At 37.5% G+C, this 15,899-nt stretch overlaps 1 protein-coding gene across 8 annotated transcripts; it reads right to left on the bottom strand.

The window, feature by feature from the left end:
- Positions 1-253: 253 nt before the first annotated feature.
- On the bottom strand, positions 254-15,165 carry LOC143026347 (putative RNA polymerase II nuclear localization protein SLC7A6OS). Of its 8 annotated transcripts, none has more exons than XM_076186566.1 (9): positions 15,057-15,165; positions 12,931-13,097; positions 11,561-11,725; positions 9,795-9,878; positions 9,308-9,429; positions 5,569-5,658; positions 5,198-5,359; positions 4,143-4,189; positions 254-623 (listed from the first exon to the last, which is right to left on the bottom strand). In XM_076186566.1, exons 1-9 carry the CDS (start codon positions 15,148-15,150, stop codon positions 397-399), a joined length of 1,158 nt encoding a protein of 385 aa, XP_076042681.1. In that variant the 5' UTR covers positions 15,151-15,165; the 3' UTR covers positions 254-396. The 8 variants fall into 8 exon arrangements, 7 of the variants coding, with proteins under 7 accessions (XP_076042681.1, XP_076042687.1, XP_076042688.1 ...); XM_076186572.1 differs by lacking the exon at positions 15,057-15,165 and adding an exon at positions 14,623-14,815; XM_076186573.1 differs by lacking the exon at positions 15,057-15,165 and adding an exon at positions 14,529-14,558.
- Between the last annotated feature and the right edge of the window lie 734 nt (positions 15,166-15,899).

Genomic DNA, 15,899 nt, shown 5'->3' with positions numbered 1-15,899 from the left:
CCCACGACTTACAGCTGGTGACATAGAAACTGTTTCACATTAATACAAGGCAGACAACAGTCCAAAGTTCCTTCCCAGAGACATTGGCAGGAGGACCCAAGGACTGTTGCCAGCTGCCACGGGGTTACGGGTTTTCCACTCAATGAAATTTGAGGCAAAAGTTATGATTATTCTTCTATCATGCTTCAAGCTTTTTTTTGCTTTCAATAACAGACATAAACACAAGAGATACGGGGATAAATAAAATGCAGTGTACAAAATCCTTCCTTTTATTTGGTGTATCATGTTCCATAATCATAAGCGATTCTTCATATGAAATAATATATAATATTTTATTATCCTATATGTTTTTCATCACAGAAATAAACACTTTGATATATTTTCTCCATTACAGCATCACTCATCATCAATACTGCTATCATCTGAATCCGTTTCTTTTTCACTATCACTGCTGCCACTGCTGTCACTGCTGCCACTGCTGTCACTACTGCTGCTGGTTTTCCTTTGTTTTTTCTGATACATCACAAAAGTGCTCATATAAGACCCCCCAGCATTCACTAGGCTGCCATCATCATCAAAAGCTTCTTCATAGTCATCCACATCATAACTTTCATCAGAATCATCTGTAAAGAAATATATGTCATATAAAAAATATCTATCTATATACTAAGGGCTTCTTCCCCTTACAAGGAAGGTAGCCAAGTCAAAGGCATGCACCCACTCCCACCCATTCCTCTCCCATCCACCACCTTTGTTAGCTCCTCATGGGTGAAGGGTCATCCTGGTCTCCTGCTCACTGCCTGGGTCAGAAGCAATGTAGCATGACACAGTACATCCATAGCAAGGTTGCTTCATTTAATTTGTGACAACCCCTCTCTGTCCCATCATGCAGAAAACTGAGAAAAAAAGAATAAATTCCTTTTGGCTGCATCAAAGTATCCATACAAAGCAATTCTCCACTTACCCTATTTCCTGCCTTCTCCCTTCCTTGTTCAACAGTCATTCCCCTCTTCCTCAATGCCCTTTTCACCTCATCCATCCATATCATCCTTGGTTGTCCCTTTAAGTTCACTCCATCCACCTCTGCCTTCCACATCTCTTTTGTTAATCTTCACTCATTCTTTCCATGTGTCTAAACCATCCCAATACTCTTTCATCAATCCTATCTCCCATCTCCTTTTCCATCCCTGTTCTTCTCCTCACTTCCTCATTTCTCACTCTATCCAACCTTGTAACCCCTATCATGCTCTTCTTAATGCTTCAGCTCAAACAAATTTAAATTTCTCCTTTCTGCCTCTATCAAACTCCAAGTCTCCGCCCTTTACAGCATTGTTGGAACAATCACTCCTTCGTACAATCTTCCCTTTGCATCCACTCCAAGATGCATATTTCTCATAACACTTTTTATTCCAAGACATTTATTTCTCTCTCAATCTATGATTTACTTCTAGCCCTGATCCTCCATTTCCTGCCACATGCAACCCAAAATACTTAAAACTATCCACTTCCTCTAGCATCTCTATTTCAAGACTTACTTCCAGCTTGCTGCCAACATCTCCCTTTGTACATCTCATTACCTTACTTTTATCGACATTTATCTTCCACTTTCTTCTATCACATACCTTCCCAAATTCTGTCACTGGCTTAATCCCTTCTCTAACCCTGTAACAAGCAGTGTCATCCAGAAACACCAACTGGCTCACCTCCCACTTTTCTCCATTTTCTGTAACCATCACCAGTCCCCTGTCCATTGCCCTTGCATCTGCTTCCTATATGACCCCATCCATGTACACAGGGAAGAGCCATGGCAACATGACACAGTCCCAACCTTACCTCAAACCACTTGCTCTTTCTATTTCCTATTCTTACACAGGCTCTACTAGTCTTGTAAAAACTTTTGACTGCCCTTAATACCTTTCCTCCTATCCCATATATCTGCAAAACCTCCCACAGTGCCTTCCTGTCTACCCTGTCATAAACTTCCAAATCCATAAAGGCCCAAAAAATGCCCTTGCCTTTTGGCAAAACCTTCTCACAACTATGTCTTACCACAAAAATCCGATTTATACACCCTTTACCTTTCTTAAAACCACACTGCTCCTCACCAATCCCTCTGTTCCTCTCCTATTCCTCTAAATTCAAACCCTCCCATAAGCTTTCTCAACTCCACTAAACAAACTGATCCCTCTAATAATACTGCAACCACATTTGTCCCCTTTTCCTTTGTAAATCTGAACTATCCATGCATTCCTCCAGTCCTCTGGCACTCTCCCCTCCCTTAGCCACACATTAAACAACTTCACTAGCCAGTCCATTTTTACTGTACCTCCCTTTTTGAGACACTCTGCATGACACCTATCTAATCCCTTTAACTACTCTCATAATTTTCAAAACTTCTTTTACCTCATCTCTTCCATTTTCTTTTTTCATAGCCATCACTTTCTTAGCACCTCTTAATGCCACCACCAATCCCTCTCCATCCTCTTCCACATTCTTAATTCATTCCATCCATCTTCCCCTTACCACCTCCATTTCCATTAACATCTGTCACTCTGTACTTTTTACCTTTTCTTTTCTGCCTGACACGCCTCCCCTTCCTCTCTTAACTTTCTTCCAAAACATCTTTTTACTAATTTCAATAAGTTCTGTCATACTCTTTCACTACTTTACATCTGCTCTCTTCTTGCCTCCTTTACCTTATGTCTTGGTTCTTTTCTTTTTTTTCTTTGTACCTCTAATGTTTCTCAAGTCCTACTTTGCAACCAATCCCTAAATGCTCATTTTTTCTTCTACAACAATTTTCACTTCTTCCCACCACTCACTACCCTTCCTTCTATTCTCTCCCATCCTCTTTGTTTCACATACCATCTTTGGACACCCCATCACTTCTTCCTTGTAACACCCTCATTCCTCTTCCACTCCCACCTCTACTCTAACCTTCACCACCTCCCACTCTTCTCTCAGTTTCTTCTGGTACTCCTGCTCCTTTTCCTTCTCATTTAAACAGTTCACCCTAAGCACCTCTCTACTTTCCACTCTTTTCTTCTATTCCCACCTATCCTCCACACTCAACTTACCTTCTACTAGAAAAGTATCTGATATTCCCCTACCCTCTCCATTTGGAACACCAACATCCAGAACTCTTCCTATCCTTCCTTTGGATGCCACTACATAGTCCATTAATGCCTTATCAACCACCCTTTCATCCACCACCCTTTCCCATGTGCTGTGTAATTCTTATGGATAAGTACATCTACTTAAATTTGCTCCTCGTATCTGGTAGCCTTATCTTTACCTTTAAGATATAAACTACATAATGAGTGAGTGAAAATGTGACAAGATAGGACCTACAGGTAGAGAGATTATCATTAAAATATATCATTATAATGATCATTTATCTTTTACAAGAGGGAACAATTACTACACAAGTATACAGTTACATAAACTTTTAGCAGGATCAGAGGGATTAAGGAAGTTAGTGACAGAGTTTGGGAAGGTGTGTGAAAGAAGGAAGTTAAGTTAAATGTGGACAAAGGTAAGGTGATGTGATGTACAACGGGAGAATGTAGCAGCAAACTGGAGGTGAGTATTAAGGGAGAAAGACTGGAAGAAGTGGATATCTTTAAATATTTAGGTGTGAATGTGGTGGGAAAGGGAGGAGTGGAGGTGGAGGTAGAATGTAGATTGAGAGAAGCACTTAAATGCCTTAGGGGATTAAAAACTGTGATGAGAAATGGACATTTGGGAATGGATGCTAAGAAGAGATTGCATGAAAGGGTGATTGTACCAACAGAACTGTATGGGGCAGAAACATGGAACATGAAGAGAGGAAGAGTTTAAATGTGTTTGAGATGAAATGCCTGAGAAGTATGGTTGGGGTTAATAGGTTGGATAGAGTGAGAAACAAAGAGGTGAGGAGGAGAGTGGGGTGGAGAGGGAGTTGAGAGACAGGGTAAATGAAAGAGTACTAGGATTTGAACTCATGAAGAAATGAAGAGCTTTAAATATTTGGGGTCACATATGGCAGGGAATGCAGGATGGGCAAAGGGTGTGTGTATGCCTTGATTAGACTACCCCTCATAAATACACACAGAAGAGAATGAAATGTTTTTAATGCAACAAACAGTAATATTTGTACTCACATAGTCTAGTATTTTGCATCTTTGAAACCATGTACTCATCAGCATCTCTGCCACAAGAAAAATATTAAACAAATAAATAATAAAGCTTATTACACAGTCAAATCCAACAACTAAGTACACATAAAGATATTTCAGTAGATCATCAATACAAAAACTACTTGTAGTTAAAATATAAACAACTAGTAACAGTCTCCAGGCAGGACCATAAGTCACTCTGTGAAGATACACTGAATTATTGTTTTGAGATTGTTTGTGTGTGGTATTGTAGTACAAGATGTTCTGTGCCTTTTTTGTAATGACTACATTCAGGGCAGTTTGACTCTGTGGCCAAGCCTATTCTGTTGGTATTGTTGGTACTGGCAATAGAAAACACACCAATGGCCCTTGGGTCTTCTCTAAAGTTGTCACTGAAGTAGGAACTGTCATCGGTACACTATGAAAGGCTGCAATAAAATTTATTGAATAAAATAACTGGTAAATGAATAACTACAGCCTACATATGGTGGTCCCTCAGCAGACATGAAACAAGATGATTTTCCTATCACCCATTTCCATAGTCCTTCAACACCCTCACCTCCTGCTGCAGGACCTAGCACTCAATTTAGAGACCATGCCCAAAGTTTCTACCCTTGAGGATTCTCTCCCTCTCTATCAACTCCCATAATTGTTCCACCACTTTTTCACAGGGAAGGTAACAGCTGTTGACTGCTTTTCCCCTAATCTTAGTCAGGAACATAGAAACAACAACAGAATATTGACCAATATTTTTATCAAGAGATTTAAGGCAACATGACTTACTGAAGCATTATCCTGAGAATAATAAAGACTGGAAATTTCAAGCCTGGCAACACTTGCAGATGGATGGTACATGGCAATGTAATCTATTTATCCATTAAATGAAAGCTGCTTATTGATAGGTGTTTGTATTCTGTACCTGAGAACCAGCACTTCTGTCTTTGGGGATAATACATTGAGATAATAGGGAGATTTGAGGAAGGTAACAGAGATAAGGGTGCAAATGAAAGTGATCAGTATACATGTAACACTCTACTTACAAGTAATCTGACTCATTCCCATCCTCATCATCATCTTCTTCAGGATAGTCGTTCCTCCAGTTGCATTCATCATTTTCATCATCTTCATCATCATAATCATAATCATCTTGATGGGTTTCAATTTCATCCTCATGCACAAGGTTGCAGGAGTATCGCTGGAATCTAATACATTTAATATTACAAGTGATATAACTACTGCTCCTGGGTACATATTTTTAAATAATGTATTGACCAAAAAGAAATATGAAATACAATAACCAAAGTATTATTTTAGTTCTAATCTTCTAGTGCAAGAAAAAATTGTTACATATGCAACAATAACTCAAAAAAGATAAACAGCTAAAGAAAATTAATGAATTAGTAGCTTTCACCTGCTTTGAAATGAAACTTGTTTGTCCTTAACATTAACATGGCCTGTTTGAGAAACCTGTGTGTTCACAGGATCCTCTTCGAAGTAAAACCTGAAATAATTCTGCTAATGTTTATCCTAATGCAGTAACCCTAAGTAAATATTATGAAAGATTGCCAATAAACTAACTCATATAAAAAAGGTGTGTGTATGTGTATGTTTATCTATCTTGCTATGTTTTCCTAACTGTTGTATATAGAGTTATCTGTGTTAATGTGGCTCCATCTCTGCTTGTACCCATCAAATTTTGACTTAATTTCCTTTATGGTGTTGGCCTGAATTATATCTCGATCCAACTTGTTCCATATGTCTACACATCAACATGGAAAGCTATACCTCCTAACATCTTTCAAACAAATTCAATTTTTCAGTTTTTTACTATGACCTCTTGTTGATCTTTCATTCCATACCAGCAAAACCTCTGTCTGTCTGTGTGCATGTATGTGCACACGTTATTACCTAATTTACTAACTGTTGTACAATATACAGGAAAGGAGCAATGCTCATGAAGTCCTGTATTTTATTCTCCAATGACCATACCTAGCTTCAAATTCATGTATAATTCCACCTTGGGCTATATATATTTGTTCTTTAATCATCATACTTACATATACCAAAGGCTTTTTCCCCCTTACAAGGGAGGTAGCCAAAAAGAAAATGGCATAAAAACCATTCCCACCCATTCTATCCCTAAATACACTCCACTCCCCTCCACGCTCTACCATCTTGGCACCTCATACTTAAGATTTAAATTAATTATATCTTCAATTATCATATTTAGATTTAAATTAATATCTGGAGATGTCCCAAGAGAATGGAAGTTAGATAATGTTACCCCCATATTCAAAAAGGGTGACAAAAAGAAGTCAATGAACTACAGGCCTATAAGCTTAACCCCAATCGTAGGAAAAGTAATGGAAATTATCATCAGGGATGCTATCAAACACCATTTAAAAAGTAATTGTTTGATAAATGATAGCTAGCGTGGATTCAGACAGAAACGTCCTTGTGTAACTAACCTACTCAAATACTACAACACAGTCATCTCTAATTATGACAAAAGAAACAATATAATTTTATATATCTTGATTTTGTGAAAGTTTTTGATAGTGTCCTGTACTAAAGACTACTTGCTAAATTAGATTCACCTCATTGAGCCTATTGCCTATTGAGCTGGACTAGTAATTGGTTAAATGATTGTAAACTAGGAATTGTTCTAAATGGCAAAACTTCTAGGTGGAAATTTTTTACGAGTGGAGTTCCTAAGGATTCAGTTCTTGGGCCACTTCTTTTCATAGCATTCATAAATGATATAGACCATGGACTGAAATCTACAGTGTCCAAATTTGCTGATTATACAAAAATATGCAGAATAGCAAATGATCACTTAAAACAATTAGATATCCAAGAAGATTTAGATAATTATCAGTAATGATCTCAAATCATCTAAGCAATGTATTTTTGTCTCAGGGAAAGTAAATAAGATTTTAGGACTGATTTAATTAAGCGGCATTGCTGTGGATGTGCTGTGTCTTGCAACACTGCTTCTGACCCAGGGCAGTGGACAGGGTGCAGGGATGACCCGTCATCTAGGAGGTGCTAAGATGGGAGGGAGGGTGGAGGGGTGTGGAGTGTTTTCAGGGATGGAATGGGTGGGAATGATTTTATGCCTTTTCCTTTTTGGCTACCTCCCTAGTAAGGGGGAAAAAGCCATGGTATATGTATGTAGGACTGATTGCTCAATCTTTTGATTTTAAAAGTCCATCTGTCATTAGTTCGTCCACATTTGGTATATAGTGTTTCCATATGGTCACCAAATCTCATTAAAGACAGTGACAGATTGAAAAAACTACAACAAGCCACCAAACTAATTCCAAATATCAGAAAGAAATCATACAAAAATCAACTAAAACATATGAATCTATCTTTCATAAAGAACAGTAGCCAGAGGTGATTCAATACAGGTCTTTATGATTCTACAGGGAATTGACAACATCAAAATTGATGAAATTTTCACACTGGATGCAAATCAGACAAGAAATAATTATCTGAAACTGTCAGGAAGTAGGTTTAATTTGGAAGTTGGTAGAAACAACTTCACCAACTATGTAGTAAATGAAAGGAACATACTTCCTGCCGAGGCAGTGCAATGTAGTACATTTTGAAGTTTTAAGGTTCATTTAGATACCATAGCAGTATGCTCTGATGGCTGCCATATATTTTATCTTATGAGATGAGAGGGAGGGTGGAGGAGTGTGGAGTGTATTCAGGGATGGAATGGGTGGGAATGATTCTATGCTTTTTCCTTTTTGGCTACTTCCCTTGTAAGGGGGAAAAAGCCTTGGTATATGCATGTATGTATCTGTTTATTTGCTATTATTTATCATTCATTATTATTTTCTGTTTGTTCATTATTTATTTATTATTTTCTGTTTGTTTATTATTTATTCATTTGTTCATTATTTCTGTTTGTTCATTATTTATTTATTTGTTTGTTCATTTATATATTATTTATCTATTTATTTTATTCATTCAATTACTATTTATTTTATTCATTTAATTATGGACCAAAAGGTCTCATGTCCAGATGATCTTCCTTTGTATAATTATCTATATTGTTCAAGCTTGGGTTATATAACTTTCTAAGCTATTCCAAGTATTCATGCTTTTATATGGAATACTATTTCTTCACGTTTTTTACACATTCAGTCTTTCTCAATTTGTTCTCATGCCCTCTTAAAGCCATTCCATCCCTAATCAAGAGATTTCTTATGTCAATGTAGCCTATTCCCTTTAGTGACCTGACCACTGTAATCAAGTCACTTTCTCTTCAATCCTTCAATGTTGGCAGACCCAATGCTTTTAGTCTCTCCTTGTATAGCTTATCCACCAAGATGGGAACCACATTGGTTGCTGTCTTTTGTATCCTCTCAGTCTTGCTTGTATTGTTCACATTGTGTGGGAACCATACCACTGACATATACTCCTGTCTTGCATAGATTAAGGTGTCTGTGAGGTTTTTCATCATCTCTATCTACAAGTGAAAGACACTGGATGTAGGGGGATTTAATTTTGAGTTTTTGATGGTTTACTGTTCTCCAGAATTTGTTGTTACTTGTTTTCACATCTATTGTATTTGTAAGATAATGAAGTACAACAGTAACATTACCAGCAATTTCCATACTTACATTAATACAAATATATATTTTTTCCCTTATAAGGGGTGGCAAAGTCAAAGCTTATACCCATCCTAGACCTAAGCTATACTCATCTAAAACTCATGCACTGTTTTTCCCATCAAAGCACCCCATAGATCAGTGGTTCCCAACCAGTGTGCCGCGGCACCAAGGAGTGGCGTGAGATCAACTGAAGGTGCCACCAAAATTCAGGGCAAAAATAATTTTCATATTACCCAGTACCAACTCTCTCTGTCATCCATTTTTGTTCAATAAAGCAGCATCAGTGTAAAGATGAGTATTTTCATATTATCCAGGGACAAAATTTTGTTACATTGATGGTGAATCAACAAAATACTGACAAACTAGAATTTAGATTTCCTAATAAGGGTCCTGGGGACTTCTGAAAGGCTTGGCAAGGGTGCCTCAAGCCAGGAATGGTTGGGAACCACTGCCATAGATAAAGGGTCATCCCCCTCCCCCTCCACACCATTCAAGTCAAAGGCAATGCACCTTGATACTTACTCACAAATATTCTCCATCCAGCTACTGTGCTCCACAGGTACAGATGTGAAATATAAATCGTACACATAGTCCACTTTCTCTGATTTCATTGGCACACTATTGCAGGTAATCACATCTTCATCCTGAAACATTGAAAGAAAGTAGGAGTCAGTTTCACCACATGAGGCAGTGAGGGGTAAACCAGCTCTGGTTGTCTGGCCCTGTTGTGGATGACCTGTGCCTCACTGCATTGCCTTTGACCCAAGCAGTGTGGCACGAGAGAGGGACAACAACAGTTAAAAAGTGGCTCAACATTACTTTATGAATGAAGATACATCCCCAAACATAAAAGAATGCTACATTACTCTGATACCTTAGTGTACCAAGTCCTTCAAGTATTGACAATACATAACTTGACGGCCAGTACCCTGGTATGAGGAATCAAAATACATATGTAGAAATATTATTAACAAATAAATCCATCAACAACAAGATCAAGAGGAAATACCTTGGATTGCTTAGTGTCTTCCTCTATTACACCATCAAAGAGGTTTGCAACTTTATCGAGACCATCTCGCCGTGCATTAACCAGCTGAAAAACACACACGATCTATGAATACATAAAAGACCCCAAATGATTTCATACATAAATGTACAAAGTTCATATATGAGTATAAATTTGTGATAATGTATGTATGAAAAGAAACTTGAATAAAAACTGAGTAAACATGAATGAGGCACAATAAAAGAAAGGGGTAACTATGGAGGAGTAAGCAAAGATCCTGAAATGCACTATCTCTGTACACCTTTTCACTATCGGCTGATGCACACTTTTTACCATTTCCTTCTTTATCAGCCTCACCCACAACATTTTCCAGTAACAAATCTATATTGATTTTTATATGGATTTTCAAATTTATCATTCTATATACCAAGACACTGCTTCTGACCCAGGGCAGTGGACAGGATACAGGGGTGGCCCGTCATCCGGGAGGTGCCGGGATGGGAGGGGGGGAGGAGGGTGGAGGGGAGTGGAATATATAGGAAATGGAATGGGTGGGAGTGGTTTCTATGCCTTTTTCTTTTTGGCTACCCCCCATGTAAGGGGGAAAAAGCCTTTGGTATATGTAGGTATGTACCAAAAGACCTCTTTCACCCTATAAAGGAGGTAGCCAGCATAGGCATGCACCCACCCTTCACCCATCCCATACCCAAAAATTTTCCCTTTCACATTTGGAAAAGCAAATTTCATTTCCTCCTCTATCCTTCTCCAAAATGCTCCAGAAAATACCGCCTGTTTCCAGATACTTTCATTTCAATTTTGTCTCACTCAGTCATCGCATCCACTGTCCTTTCCCAAAATCCCTCTAAAATCATGCATTTTACTCCTCTCTATCAAGTTTCCTGTTCTAGGAAGAATAAGAAAAGAAACATTATGCCTCTTAACCATACAGCAACCATTCATTTGAGCACAAGAACTTCACAATACTCAAAATTACACTAAATTCCCTAGCACCACTGTCCTATTGACATGTGAGTTCTTACAGGCCTCCATTATTGGGTATTGTATATACTCAACATATGCAATATACTGATAGATTTGAGTTTGTTTTCCAAGTTCTCTCTTGCAAGAGACCTGCAGTCCCCAGGAATACAAACACAGCCTCCAGTTCAGCCCATAAATAAATCAATGAAGAGTTTTTTGGGAGCTATCTGGAGTGAATGAGTGTTCAGAGCTTATTTCCCTGGTTAGGGGGGTTAGAGATAACTGGAGGATGAGAAACAGTACCCATGAAAATAGCTCCTTTCCTGTACACTAAAATAAAGTTTAAAAAAATGTGGTAAAAACACAAAAACCTGATGTAAAAAAAAACATATATACATAAAACTAAAAATAAATAACAAAAAAATACATAATCCATACACAACAAAGTAGTGTACAGGAAACTTGCAGTCTCTGAGTAATAGGGACAAAACCTGTCAGAAACTACAGAAAATCCAAATCTGTGACACAAACTTGTAGTTGCCTAACCTTCAATATTGCATGAGCAAATTGTCTAAGCCTTCATTAAGAATTTAGTCATTGTGATATGATAACATAGTACATGTTATTTACTTTATTGTAAGTACAATATGATATGCATTCTAATTTTCATTGATTTGCTTCTTATTTCACTTGTGTCATTAATATGAAGTGTGAAATGAACTCAGTCAATATTTCATCCAATTTTGTGAAACAATAATGCAAAATATGGAACATTACTTCCCACCTACTTTTATTCTTCCAGATTTGGAATATGATTTGGTTTCTTTTTTCTGGTTTTCCTTTAGCTTTGCAACTGAGGCAGGAGTTGAGGTCTTCTTGTAGCTCGCTCTTCTAGCCCAAGCTTCGTTCTCTTGTTTTAGGGCGAGATTCAAATGAGATTCAATGGGTTCGTCCTGAAAATTAAACATTTTTTGTTTATTTAGAGAGTGTCATGCAAGATGGATATTAGAGTGAACCATCTTTCCAGTGCCTGTCTTCAAAATTTATTAACATCCTCATCGCCATCTGGAAACTGCGCCCCAATAGGTTGACACTTGGTTTCCATATCAAACCCAATGTGTCTCTCTCTCTGTCAACTTCAACTACTCCCCCTCAACTTTTTCTTACCAGGAGAGTTGATATTTAATAGCTGCTCCCCTCTTCCTGTTGGCTGAGAAACAAACCCACACTAATACAACACTGACAACAGTTTAAAGTTTCTTCTCAGAGATATATGGAAAGACATACAGACCATTGCTAGTTATTAAGGGGCTGCAGGTTTCAAGTTTGTGACAGTCAGGGCAACAGTTATTATCATTTATTTGAATTTGATTAATTGTTGTCTTAACCTCTTCCATATGATGATGCCTACATAGGTATTAAGAGGTGTGAGTGGGTACATATGGATGCAGGTGTCAGCATCTTGATTATATTTATTTTGTAGTTGTAGCTGAGTGATCCCCGAATTCCGTGAATTGACTTGATAATTTTTTGTGTTTATTATTACTCAGTGAAAGAGAATGAATAATACAGCATTGATGTTATATTTCATAATGCAAGTATTGTGATGCATCAATCATTGTACCTGTGCATGAGAATTTGAGTTGTATTGAAGAGGTTAAGCTTCATTGATCGGAAACCCTTGACCCTTGAGTACCTAGCAATACTCTACAGGTTCTCTCACATGAAGAAACACTGGACTGCACTCAGTGTTGTATTAGAGTGGGTTAGCTTCTATGTGACTGGCTACTAACTGACAGTTGAGATCAGTCACTGTTGGCTCTCTATAGATGAAAAAGTAGAGGAAAAATTGTCCAAGGTAATACAAAAAGATATTGAGTATGGCTTATGAGATCAAGTGATAGTAGTTTAGGTCTGTACCTGCAGATGAGGAAGTTCATGAGTTTTAAAGAAGGGCAGTAAAGAGATTTTCTCTGATGCTCATCCCAAAGGATTACCAGTTGCAGGTATCCATTGTTGGTTCAACATGCAAGTCTTATATACCACAAAACACAAGCTGTTACTACTGTAACTAATTTTATAATAAACTACAATCTCAACTTCACATAATTTTGTTACACCATTCATTAACCATACAATATATTCTTTAAAACATCACCTCAGTATTCAGAGTCCCAACACGCCTTAAAATGGTAACATTTCCAATTGCAGGTGTAGCAGTACTAGGCTCCTCTGTTTTTGAGCGCTTTGGTGTGATGGCAATATTCTCTGAAGGCTCTTCATGTCTCCGCCTCTTGATTCGCACTAATGTAGCCATTATTTTCACTGAAAAAAAGAAAATAGAATAAATTAAAACAAGATAAAGAAATTTATATACCAGAATGTATTTTCCCAATTATAGGTGTTTGGTCAAGTCAAACCATACACCCACCCTACATCCCCACATCCATCAAAATTCATTTACTGTCCCTGCTATCTTAGATTCTCATAGATTCAAGGCCATCCCTGTCCTCTGCCACACCACTCAGGTCAGAACCAATGCAGAAAGACAACACTGTCACAGCATGATTCGATATCATAACCAAAACTGGTTTCCTACAAAACACTTTATTACATGGTAATTACCCACTCCCTCTCCTCCATTCATGAAATGTACAGATCAAACAAAAAGAAATACCTTCAGGCCATGTCCTTTCCTCATCCATTTATTACCAGTTTCCCTTCATACTCATCTTTTGCACTCTCTCTTCTTTGCCTGACGGAAATTCCTCTAGCATCTAATGAACTATCACCATGTCCATGTCTTGTTGTTCTCCTCAAGATCTTTTCATCCACTTATGCTACACTTTAGTAGATACTAAAACTTTGAGGGTAAGACTAAATATGAAGGATGGAGATGATGCAACAAGAATGTTAGCTGAGCAAGGAAGAGACTGCACAAAATAGGAGTGAATGGGAAGTGTTTGTAAATGGATCAGGAAATTATGCAGTCCAAAGGGATATTCTTATGTGCTCTGAGGAGAGGGATACCATATAGTAACAATATAATGAAGAGGTCAAGCTATACCAACTTTATGCTGCTGGGCCTTACAGCATTGCCTCTGACCCTAAGAAGTTTGGAGAGAGACGCGATGACCCTTCACTCACGAGATATCACTATGGTAGGGTCAACCATGATTTATTTTATGTTTGTGCAACCAGGTTTTTGAACTGTGCAAAAGGGAAAGGTCAAATGGTGTACATTTTCATTTGACAGCCCTTCTAACAAAGAGGAAAATGCCTTAAATATATGTATCCTTCTTGGGAATGCAGGAAATTAATGTAGAATACCATGTACTCCATACATTGGTTCTATTCCAACCAATATCACACACATTTTTCACTTTCTTTTTTGCATTTGAATTATCCATTTTTTTTAAGGAGTGTTTACGCTGTGTTATGTTGGGTTATATTAGGTTAGGAAATATTGGACAATGTACGCTTAATGTTAGATTTTCGTGTTTACGTCATTCTGGAATTTTACCCATCATTTGATTAGGTATTAATTAATAATATCTAAATTTAAAATTGGCCATCATACTTTAAACTTTTCAGAGGGTCAAGTAAGGTTTCTACATCTTCACCATGTTGTCAGCTAATAAAGTTCCTTCTCTCATCAAAGTGATTGCCTATGATTAACTTAAGCCAACATTTTAATAAAACTTCTATTCATGTGAAATGTTAGATCAAAGGGAATGAGGATGCTAAATGCCCCACGGGATAAACAATCTCAATGGCATAGCAGCAGGTGCCATGACAGACAAAAGTAAGTGCCAAAAATATTATAACAATAGAAAATGTGTTTTCTTACCTATATATGCTGATACCAAAATAGAAGAAACTAAAATTCTTCGTCGTTTCCTACTTTTCTAAGCACACAGTTCACGGAATCGAACAATGAAATAATAGAAACGTTGTCGCAAATAAAGCTAAACTATAAATATAGTTATCATCAAGTAAACTCCAATAATAACAACCAAAGTTTATCTAATGAAAATTACCAAAATAACTTACACTTATAGATTTATATAATAAAACTTATTTGGAATTGAAAATATACGAAGTTGATTCAACTTGCAAACGTATCAATATCTATATTTTATTGGAGAAAAATAATATTTATTACGTAAGTCAGTCGTGACTTTACATATAGAGTTCCTAAAAATATATAATAATAAAAGATAAATAAATATAAAGGAGACTGCCTAGGTGTAAGGGATGACTATATTAGTTTTATTTGCTTACGATATGGGTCTGCGGTTTGACACGGCAATCCCTTGGTTGGACCGAGGGAAGAATTTTCGGTATACTCGTATGTTACTTGAGATTTATGTACCATCTTTGGTAATATTGCTCATTTCGTTACGAGGAGCCGTAGAGTATACGAGACAAACATGAAGAAAAAACACCCGTGCATGGACACATCTTCTGACCAATTGTGAGCAATGTAATTATTTAATCAAGAACACAACTTTACTCTCCAGTATTGAATAGAATTAAAAACACATGTCCAGATATAATAAATACTACACTCAATGAGAATATTAGCGAATATAAAAAGTAGCATACATTGTTGAGTGTACATAGCCACAATCGATGAAAAATTCGTTTTTCCCCAAATAATGTTCCACAACCACATAAGGTAGATAGTCTGGAAAAATTGAAAAAAGTAATTGTGCTGATGAATTTAAAGGTTGCATGCAACTTTTTACAGTATTCGCACGCGATATATTTAGAGACTGAATTAGTTTAACCACAGTACATTAAACCCCTCGCCTCAAAGGGGTTGATACAGGAATGGATAGGATTGTGGCGGCAGACACAGGGGATGGAAAAGAACCACCTGGGACGGAAGGAGCCAGTCGAGCAGAGCCATGGAAGTGGACCTTGAACTTTTCCCCTACCTACATTCCGGGGATCGAACATTGGCTTTCCGAGTTCGACACAGGAATGCTAACTACTAATCCGCGTGGCCTTATATATGTACTGTATGTATATGCATACATATGTACATACACCCATGGATCGGTCATATATGAGTTATGAGTTCTCATTCGGGAGGGAAATAGCTGTCGATCACGTGATCTA

The sequence above is a fragment of the Oratosquilla oratoria genome, chromosome 6 (genome assembly GCF_046742065.1).
Source record: "Oratosquilla oratoria isolate Oo_2021 chromosome 6, ASM4674206v1, whole genome shotgun sequence".
NCBI classification, from domain to species: Eukaryota; Metazoa; Arthropoda; class Malacostraca; order Stomatopoda; family Squillidae; genus Oratosquilla; species Oratosquilla oratoria.
The sequence above is the reverse complement of the archived record's forward strand: the minus strand, read 5'-3'. Positions and strand labels throughout refer to the sequence as shown.